An 11,459-nucleotide genomic window follows, 5' to 3' on the forward strand; every position below is an offset into this window, starting at 1 on the left:
CTGGTGAATTTCCTATTTCACTTTTATTCTGATATATTTTATTATATCTCTGGTCACTGTCCAATTCCACCAGCAAATTTTGTTTTCTCTTTAGAAGAAAAGCATTCCTTGAGGTTAATTGCTACACTATTTTCAATCTTCTCTTGTAACTTATAAATGCCTTAATGGAAGGACACCAAACTTGCCCTGTGTGTCAAACTAAAACAAATCAATCTGGGCTCCTGAAAGATAAAGACCAGTGGCCATTGAGTCCACTGCATCTCATATTTAACCCTTGTGTGTCACAGTAAGACTGTTCCGTAGGATTGTAAATGACAGATTTGTCAGAAGTAAGCCTTTCTTCAAATACCCTTCTGAGTGAACTCAACCCTCCAAATGCTAGGTTAGCAACCAACTACATCAACTGTTTGCACCACCAGGTACTCCTTCTTCCAAGAAAACACGTTAAATATTTGAATGAAGTTATCACCTTAGTCTTGCCTTTCTTTAAAAAATAAGTGAATTTGCCAATACTTCTTACTAAATACTCATGTTGACTTTCAGTGACTTCTTGACTTCTCACAAAGTACCAATTATATGATTATGACCTTGCAACAAAGATAAATTCCAAGTGTCCAGCTACTTCTTACTCCTTTTTGTAAATTCAAATAGTTGTCTGTCCACATCCACAATCCTGGCAGCTTGCTAAGGTTGATAATTTCTCAATAGCCTTGAAATTATATCGACAAGTCAGAAAACATCTAGTTCTTGGAGTTTTAATGCATTTAGTGCAGCTGAATGCCATTGTGTTATAATACTTATCCTCATATTTTGTTTTTCTATATTTTCTAAAGATGTTCCATTTTGATTAAAATGGTAGATAAAGATTATGTAATTTTTCATTTTCGTTTTCTTTGATACTATGAAATCCATCTGTACAAGTAGTGGATTCCTTGTTGGGTAAATTCTTGATTTAATTGTATAATATATGAAATCCTCTTACTTGAAAACACAATGGCATTTCCTTAACTTCCATTCTTTCTCTGGATATTTTCACTGTTCACCTCCGGACATAATTTGAGTCTCTGGTCAAATACTGTTTCATGAAGAGACTTTTCCTAACTTTTTTTTATCTAAAGTCATGCCCTTAACTACTATTACTCTCTTTTCCCTTAACTTGCTTTGCATTTTCTTGTAGCTTTTTTTTTACTTTAATAAAATTGTTGTTTTCACTGCTGTGATGTTCCATCAAGTTGCCCACAACTCATAGCTCTGAACCTTGCCCTATCCTGAACCAGACTCACTGACACTGACATGCCTAATCCCATTACCACAGTTATCAAGTTAACCCATTTTATCTGGGGTCTTCCTCCTCTACCTTGTTTTTCTGCCCTTCCAAGCATGATGTCTTTCTCCAAATACTCGTCCCTCCAGGCCACATGTCCAAAGTAAGATGGAGCTTCAAATTCCTAGCCTCCAAGGAACACCTTGGTTTTACCCTCTCCAAGACAGATCTATTTATTCTCTTTGCAGTCCATGATACATTCAATACTCTTCTCCAGCATCATAACTCAAAGGCATCAATTCTTCTTCTGACATCTTTCATCATTGCCCAATTTTCTGATGCATAGCAAGTAATTGTGAAGACTGTGATCTGGATTAGGCATACCCTACTCTCTAGACTGACATCATTGCGCAATAAGCATTTTGATGGGTTTTCTGAGAGCAGACTTTCTCAACACAATTCATCTTTTAATTTCCTGACAGCTAGCGCCAAAAGTATTGACTGTGGAGCCCAGCAAGCTGAAATTATTAACTTCAATCTCTTCTCCATCTATCACGGTGCTGCCAATTGGCCCAGTGGTGAGAATCTTTGTCTTTTTAATGTTGAGCTCCAGTCCATATTTAAGGCTGCAGTCCTTGACCTTCTGGAGCAAGCGCATCAGTTTCAGCAAGCAAGATTGTATTATCTACATAACGCAGGCTGTTGATGAGTTTTCCTCCAATCCTGATGTCACACTCCATAGATATAATAACATAGATATAGGTGTAGATATGGATGTTGTTGTTGTTGTTAAGTGCCATCGAGTCATAGGGTAGATATGGATAGACGTTTTTAAAATAACTTCATCTGTCTCCTCCACTACAATGAACCCTCATTATGGTCAACTCACATCCTTGACATTAAGTCAGCACCAACTCTAAGGTGACCACAGGATTTTCAAGGCTGTAAATTGCAAGGGAAGAGAATGCATATCTTTCTTCCTTACAGCAGCTGGTCTATTTGAACTGCCAGAGATGCATGACCTTTGGGTTAGCAGTGCAACTACCCCCTATGGTATAAGCCATCAAAACTTCTATTGCTACAGAGCTGGAACTAACTCATCATGGGAGAAGATGGCTCATTATGACAGGTGCACATTATTTTCTAGTCCATTATTGTGTAATATCCCAGCACCTAGAGCATTGCTTGATATATATAGCAAATACTCAGTGAATATAATTTCAAAAAAATAATGTAGTTAAAAATATTACTGTCTTCATTAACACACATAACAGTTCACTCCATTTTTTTAGACTTAAGTTTTTTGCTCACTTCTCAGAATTTTTTCATTTCTTCTATATTTGTACCAATAATAGAGATCCAAGGAGTGCTTTATAAATTTATATGAACTTTCTAAATAAACCAGTATAAAATAAATTATCTAAAAAAATTTAAATCTATGAAATAGCAATTTACCTTGTCCTCCAACATGGATATGAAAGAATGATGATGTGTTCATTTACTTAACAGTGATTCTATATAACCATTCATTATTTATATCTCTACCTGTTTCCAAAAGTAATTGAAATATCTAAGAACAATCCTCTCATATAAAAATAACTGGGAGAGCCAAGTAATTTAGAAGGAAAGGGCAGAAGAAAAAGTATGTAAACCAGAAGTCTTAAACATAACTCACATCACCTTAATTACAAAATTTAACTCTCTACTTCCTGGAGGTGAAAGTCATCATACCATGGTGAATATATATCTCGGAAAAGAAAAAGAAACACATGATTGTTAGGAAGGATCCTCTCTCCTTTCTTTTGAAACACTACAAACCATCTTCCTGGGAATAATTTATTAAATAATCTCATAGAAAATGACAAAGAAAAGCTGAAAATCTAAATGAGGTTATCATGAAGGCCGTGTTTTGAAATGAAATATAATTTTGCTTCATTTCATTTCAATGAAATGTATTTTCATGTTTCTGGGATGGTAAAAAATCAAAAGCCAGACCTTCATTGATAGAAAATTACCTATTTTAATAGAATATTTTAATTAAATTAAAATATTAAACACCTACAATATGTCAGGAATTTTCACTAAGAATCATTTGGTATATGTTAGATAAGCTAAAAATTAAATAAAGGATATTTTGTCTTTCTAGTTGGGAAAAACATATTGTTTTCATTTAACAGCAACAAATGAATCAAGTGCCTTACTCATGTTGTTGCTGTGTGCTAGCACGTCACCTGTGACTCTCCTCGATCCTATATACAATAGCTCTGAAGCCTGCCCTATCCTTAGCTAGTCTCACTGACTCTGACAAACTTACAACCTGTTACTCCAGTTACTGAGTCAATCCATCTCATCCAGTGTCTTCCTCTCCTGTGATATCCCTCAAACCTTCCAAGCATGATATCCTTCTCAAGGACTGGTCCCTCCTGGCCATGGCCCCAAAGTATGTGAGATGAAGCTTCAAAATCCTTGCCTCCAAGGAGCAGTTTGTTTCACCTCCTCCAAGACAGACCTATTTGTTTTCTTGGCAGTCCATGGTAGGTTCAATACTCTTCTCCTGCACTACAACTCAAAGGCATCAATTTTTCTAACATCCTTAGTCAATATCCAACTATGTGATTCACAGCAAGCAATTGTGAAGACCATGGCCTGGATCAGGCACACTTTAGTCTCTATAATGATATCATTCATTGCTCCCTAACAGTTTGGAGTGGTCTCTGACAGCATTCATCCAAGTTTAATTTGTCTTTTGATTTCCTGACTGCTGATGCCAAGATGTTGATTGTGGAGCCAAGCAATCTGTAAAATTGTCAACAACCTCAATCTCTTCTCTATCTATCATGGTGCTGCCAATTGGATTAGCAGTGAGAATCTTTGTCTTCTTGATATTAAGCTTCAATCCATATTGAAGACTACAGTTCTTGACCCTCTGTCAAAATGTTTTAGGTCCTCTTCTGTCTCAGTGTCTATTGAATCTAAAAATTCTTCTTAATGCTTGCTGTTGACTCATAAAGGTTAATAGGCATAATAGAGTCTAAGGGTTTAATAAATAGCTAAGAGAGAAGAGATTTAACTCCAGTGACCAGCTATAATTCTATGTCTGCAGCTATATTGTGATTTTTTTAAAAACTAGACAGTATTATAATTATAAATTGTTTAGGCTGTTTCTAGGGAGCTCTGGTGGCCAAATGGTAAGGAGCTGTGTTGCATTTACAAAGACACAAGGTTCAAATCAATCAGCTGCTCCAAAGGAGAAAGATGGGAAATCTCCTCCTGTGAAGTTAAACTGCCTCTGAAAACCCACTGGAGGGTCCTCTATGGGTCCGTTCTGAGTCCATGATACACAAAACCAGGCTATTTCTATACAGTTGTATGATAAGCTAAAAAAATAAACAGATTGTTAAAACCATGCAGGTGCTTTCATTTTTGTGATGTCAGTGATGCAGATTTGGTTCCCTAGAAGTCAGGCTCTGGTACATTGTCCATATGTAGGTTGGGATCAACAACTGTGGGACACTGAGGACTGAGGCAAGAGGGGGCTTGAATATTGTAAGCCCAATCAGTAATAGACAGGGCTGTCCCGTGCACAACTCCAGAGCTGGAACAGCCCTTAAGGGTTACCCCTTGTGTCAAAAATGGCCAGGTATTTTACCCTCCTTTCAATAAGTCATTGGATGTGTTAAGTCCTAGGAAGAGCTGTGACCTTGGATGCGATGCTTCTCTGCAGTTGATTATGGAAGAAGCCGACAGCTGCAGACTCCTGGAAGCAATCTCAGCTGCTGGGCTAGGCCTCCTTTGCTGAGCACATCGCAGTATCTACCTGTAAACTCAGGTTTCTGCCTCCTTTTACTCACTTGCCTCCTGAAAAATTTATGTATACAATTTGTGCAATTGAATCAGTCAGTTATGTGACTATACTCCTGCTTCAACATTTTGTGTATGGATTTTTTTAAAGGACTTTTAATTGAAAAAGCAAGAAAATATGTTACAGAGATTTTAGTCAGGAAAAAAAAAAATCCCAAGAACTCAAACCAAACAACTTGTGGTTAAATTCCAAGGTAACTGGGACCTTCAGCCCAGTCTCCTATACCTTTCATAGGACAGATAGTACAGTGTTCAGAAGGATAACTCTGAGCCACTTAAGTGATCCTTAGAAAGTAGTGAATAATCTTATGGTATCATAATAAAATTTGTTGTTAAGTGTTTTTACGCAAGTTTGGATGTAACAACAAGGTAACACTACATGACAAAATAAACAAAATGGAACTGTCTTATAGGATATTCTTGGCTGCAAGCTTTATGGAAACAGATCACCCAGTCTTCCTCCCATAGATCTGCTGGTGGATTAAAACGGATGACCTTTCATGTAGAAGCCAAGCACTTAACCATTATACCACCAGGGCTCATTCCAAGCACTTAACCATTATACCACCAGGGCTCATTTCATGCTTAGAAAAATATTTGAATTTTCCACATCTAGGAAAATAAACAGTAACAGGAGTAATGGGGGTAGGTGTGTCAGAGACAGTGAGACTGACTCAAAATAGGGAGGGGTTCAGAGCTATTGTACATAGGGTCGCTATGAGTTGCAGGTGACTTAATGGCACATAACAATAAACAACAACAGGAAAATAAAAACATTATTTGATGTGAAAGTGTTCAAGAAAGGATTTCACAACATGAATCCCTCCCTGCTTTTTAAATGGAAAAATATCAAATAACCAATACATTCCAGAATGTATTGACTATTCCAGTCACTTAAGGTTTGAAGGGAGAGCTCTTTTGCATTGCAGAGTCATAAAATCTTGATTGGTATTTACTTACCTACAACTGTGCTGCAATCCCAAAGGCATGTGGTTCGAATCCACCAGCTGGTCCATGGAGCAGGATGGACAATCTCTTCCTGTGTGATTTACTGTATCTGAAACCCCACTAGAGGATCCGCAACGGGTCAGTTCTGACTCGATGATACATAACAATAACAACACAACAATGATTACAGGTCAGTTGTAACTGACCCATAGCTTACCAAGGCTGTAAATCAAATGGAGGGAGATAGTCTAACTTTCTCCTGAGGAACTGCTGGTGGATTCGAACTATCAGAGAGGTGTGGCCTTTGAGTTAGCAGCACAACCCTCTATAGACTGTGCCACCAGAGCTCTCTGGTTGGTTTTAATTGGTGAACAGTTTTGGAAGCTCTGTGGCTTTCTAACTATTCCTTTCCACTTATTGCTTACCATGCCTTGTTCTAAGTTTTCTTCTGAAAATTAAGGAAAAAACCCTCCAGTGTCAGTCATCTTAATAGAAATTCTTTAAATTAATCAGTAAAAACAACAACAGAAAAGGAAACAGTAACAGCCTGCTACTTTCAGTGACTTGATGAGAAGCCTTTTGTTGACATTATTCTCAAGATGGGTGACTATAAGTTAATAATCTTTTCATTTCGCTATATGATAATTAGCTTATTAAGACATCAAAGAGGGGAATATTTTACATCTATTCAGCACACTGTTTTAGTACAGCCGTTGCTGTTTTAGAATTTCAATATAATAGCTACTTAAGAGTGGGAATCTGGTTGAAAAGAGAATTGTTTTGAAGTAGAATTTACATAGCAAACATGCTGTTTAACTTAGATTTTGTGTTTATTTAGACTGTTCTGACAGCTAATAGAAATAATGAGAGGATGAATAATGATTCCCAGCTACTGGGGCTTGTTATGTGCAAGTTGCTATGTTGAGCACGACTTTTATTAACATAATTTCAAAAACAAAGCTTCTCTCTTTAGGACATACTGTTTAGGATAACACTGGAGAGAAAAATAACAAGTATAAACACATAAAAGTGAAGAGGATGAAAACAAGAGAAGATGTTACGTCCACTTAAAGAATGAGCATCTATAGGAAACAAAACAGCACAGGACATGAAATTTGAAATATGCACTTAAACTGTGTGACCAGCTCACACAGCATAATTGTGTGGTAAAAATGGTGAAGTGAGCAACTACTAGGTGAACAGGTAGTGGTTTGCACCTCCCAGCAGTATCTCAGAAGACAGGCCTGGCCATTCTGCTCCATTACACTTGGACTTGTCATGAGTTGGGCTCAACTTGATAGCAGCCAACATCTACATAGATGAAGTGAAAATTAGATAGCAATTCCTGTCAAAGAAGTTGTGACATAACTACCTGGCAGTGAATCAAGAACTTTTAGTGCTATTTGAAAATCTATGTGCAGATTTGGTTTAATTTTAGGATATCTTGGCACAGTGCTAATGGACATACAAAAACAATTCTTTCATTCTTATAGTATAAGTAGTATCTCCAATGCTAATTTCATTCTGACCCATCTGTGAGGATATTTAGAAACATCTTTAATGATTTAAGTCAAGAGGGTTTGAAAAATGCCAGATTTTATAAAATAATGACCTGCCAATGTCATACACAGATAAAACTAAATTGAATCTGATTTTGTCCCTAGGCCAACCAGTGACTCCAAAAGGAATTCTGAAGAACCACAATGATGTGAGAGCGAAGAATGAGTAGCACCTTCTGTGGCAACTCTTCAGCTAAGATGAGTGTCAATGAAGTATCCACCTTCTCATTGACTCTGGAGCAAAAAACTGGCTTTGCATTTGTAGGGATTTTGTGTATCTTCTTGGGACTTCTTATCATCAGATGCTTTAAAATCCTGCTAGATCCATACAGTAGCATGCCTTCCTCCACATGGGAAGATGAAGTTGAAGAGTTTGACAAAGGGACTTTTGAGTATGCACTTGCATGAGAGTTACAGCTTTATGGTTCTTATGGTTAGACATTTGTAATGGCCATCAACGTCCTGGAGGAAGGCTCATTCTGTTTATTGAACTTAATAAAAGGTCGGTGGTTAGTTTACTCACCAGGCTTTGAAAATGATAACCTATTGCTGGGATTCCTCATTTCGCTTTATTCCCACATGGAAGTTCCTAATGAAAAATGTTATCACTTTTGCCATATGTATTATCTTTATTCTTAGTTGGAATTTCATAGGCTGTGAAGTTCTGTTTCCTTTCGTATGCTAAATAACTGTGCTGAAAGCTTCCTGCTTCCTCTCCACTGCAATGACTTAAAAATGACTCACTGCCATCCAACTGCTACTGACTCATGGTGACCCTCTGTTGAATTTCCAAGGCCGTAAAAATTGCAGCAAGAAGAGGCTGCTCATCTTTTCCCCAAGGAGCCAGGGGCAAATTTGAACCTCTGGCGACTGAAGGGAAGCCTTTTGGAAAGCAGCACAGCATGCTATGAACTTCTGGTCCCATCAGAACCAGTCTATATCTGACCCTCCAGTGGGTTTTCAGAGGCAGTAAATTGCCCGGGAGGAAATTGCCAATCCTTCTCCTGTGGAGCAGCTAGTGGATTTGAACCACATGGCACCAGAGATCCCTAGGAATGCCTGTTGTTGCTAGGTGTCATCAAGTCAAGTATGACTCATAGTGACCCTATGAACAGCGTACCTGAACCCTGCCCTATCCTGTGCCAACCTCACCATTTTCAAAACACTTGAGCCCATTGCTGAAGTCACTGTGTCAGTCCATCTCATTGAAGCTCTTCCTCCTTCACTGACAATCTTTTCAAGCATGATGCCCTCTCCAGTTAATAACCTTACTTAGCTACATGTCCAGTGTATGAAAGACAAAGCTTTGCCATTTTTTGCCTTCAAGGAGTATTCTGGTTGTACTTTCTCTGAGATATCTGTTCTGTTGGAAGTCCAGGAATCCACAATTCTAACTTGTACTTCTTTAGTTTTATTAACAAGCAAGTATTTTAAATGTATATCCTAATAATATCCCAATGGAGGGCTGGTGGCTTAGTGGCAAGGAGTTGCGCTGCCAACGGAAAAGCACACAGTTTGAATACATCAGCTGCTCCAGAGGGAGAAGATGGGTAATCTGTGCTCCTATATTTACAGCCTCTGAAAACATGCCAGAGAGTCAACTATGAGTCAATCCTAACTCAACACGTAATAACAACAATAATATGCCATTTATCAGAAAGATTCACAGGCAAGAACAAAACCAAACACATCCTCAACAATGTTACATTCCCAAATTGTCAAAAATTCTGGCCATTCTAGATTGTGCCATTTTAACTTTTTTTTTTGTTGTAAAATCCCTTAATTTGGGGTTCAAATCACATTCAACACTTACTGATATGCCCTTCTCCTTTTAGAAATAGTATTAAAAGGGCACTCCAAGCATGATCTATTTAAAGAGTACTCTGTCTAACACAAGTACAGTTTTAGTTCTGCCACCGTTCTGCTTGGACAAGTTGTATAAGCACTGTGGCCTTCAGTAAAGGGGTGTCTTAGGCTGAGTTTTCTAAAGAAACCAAACTAATTAAACATTTATATAAAAAATAAGTACTTATATGTGTGTTTATGTTTATATTTGTATACACACTGGTGATCTAGTGGGTAAAGTGTTGGGCTGCCCGCCCAAAGGCAGGTAGTTTGAATCCATCATTTTCTATGCAATGTACAGCATCTGAAAACCCACTTCTGGTGAGTTATGTTTTGATTTGAATCAAATGTGTGTGTGAGAGAGAGAAATTTATTTTAAGATAAGGGCTCACATGCTTGTAGAGAGGCACATCCCAGGTTTGTAAGTCAGACTTCAAGACAGAGGAAGCTAGAGAACCAGAGCTTAGACAGGCATGTTCTCAGGCTACTGGCTTTGTAGACTGATACATTTAAAGATAGTTGTTGGGAAACAATATAAGCAGAACATGAAAATAACATAGCTTTGGATACTGACAAGTTCAAACAAGTCAGCAGGTAAGGCAGGCCACACTGGTCTAAGTTTGGTGACTATAATCAAATAGTCTGTTAAAGGTTTGACAAAAAGTGTTCCAGCCTTTTTGCCTGAAAGTTCAAATACATATACCATGCAGGAAACATACCTGAGGAGAGACTACTCTTAATTTGTTGCTGTTATCCCATCAAGTCAACTTTAATTCATTGGAGCCCTGGTATATAAGGCCAATCATATCATTAGGGAGCTCTGGTGGTATAGTCCACAACACTGCTAACCCAACTGTGGCACCTCTTTCTTTGGTGGTTCAAATCCACCAGCTGTTCCTTAAGATTTACCTCTTGTGATTCACAACCTCAGAAACACTTTAGAGGGTTGCTAGGAGTTGGTAGTGACTCAACGAAAATGAGAGGGAGATGTTGTTATATGCCATAGAATCACATGCAACTTATAACGAACCTATGTACAACAGCCCTAAACACTGCTCTATCCTATGCCAATCTTATTGTCTCTGACACAGCTACCTCGATTACCTCAGTCACTGAATCAATCCATTTCATTAAGGGTCTTCCTCTCCTGTGCTGTCCCTCTGCTCTCGCAAGTATGACGTCCCCTCTCCAAGGACTGGTCTCACCTTGCAACATGCCCAAAATATGTCAGATGAAGCCTCAGAATCTTTGCCTCCAAGGAGCAGCCTGGTCTCACCCTCTCTAGGATGAACCTGTTTGTTCTCCTAGCAGTCCATGGTATATTCAATACTCTTCTCCAGCACCACAGCTCAAAATGAGATGTTGTTGTTTCTGATTGCTTTCGAGTTGAGCACAACTCATAGTGACTTTATGAACAAAAGGCCTGAAACCCCTCTACAACTATCAACAGTGGATGCCACGCCTGCTTCCAATATAGTTCTTTATAATATTAACTCTGACTCACTCTTATTTTGTTTCAGACTTATTGAATTCAGTGCTATTGTATATATAGTTTTCTATGGAACCAAAAAAGAAAATATTTTTAAATTAACAGCTTATTCAGACTTTTCTTGACATAAACATAACACAGACATGCTCAGATTTAAGATCACCTAGGATAAGAGATTTAAAATCCTACAGACTGAAAGTAAGACATGTTTTCCTCTCCACATTACATAACAGCAAGACACTGAATGAAAAAGAAGTATATAAAAATATATTTAGGGTTATAATTTTGCTAGTATTGTGTTTTAGGATATCTGCCCATCCCCTAAAAGAAGAGAAAAAAAACCATAACAGAGAATCATATCTCCACATATCCATTTGTAATTCTGCCTTATTAACATCACAGAGGTTAAATTTACAATACATAGAATGTTGTTGTTGTTATGTGCCGTTGAGTCGCCTGCGACTCATAGCGACCCTATGTACAACAGCCCTAA

At 38.0% G+C, this 11,459-nt stretch overlaps 1 protein-coding gene across 1 annotated transcript; it reads left to right on the plus strand.

Annotated features, from left to right (window-relative positions):
* Positions 1–7,794: 7,794 nt before the first annotated feature.
* On the plus strand, positions 7,795–8,040 carry CTXN2 (cortexin 2). The gene has a single exon (XM_006895291.1). It carries the CDS (start codon positions 7,795–7,797, stop codon positions 8,038–8,040), a length of 246 nt encoding a protein of 81 aa, XP_006895353.1.
* Positions 8,041–11,459: the final 3,419 nt, after the last annotated feature.

Source organism: Elephantulus edwardii, unplaced genomic scaffold (genome assembly GCF_000299155.1).
Source record: "Elephantulus edwardii isolate Elephantulus edwardi_28Jun2011 unplaced genomic scaffold, EleEdw1.0 scaffold00164, whole genome shotgun sequence".
Taxonomy (NCBI): Eukaryota; Metazoa; Chordata; class Mammalia; order Macroscelidea; family Macroscelididae; genus Elephantulus; species Elephantulus edwardii.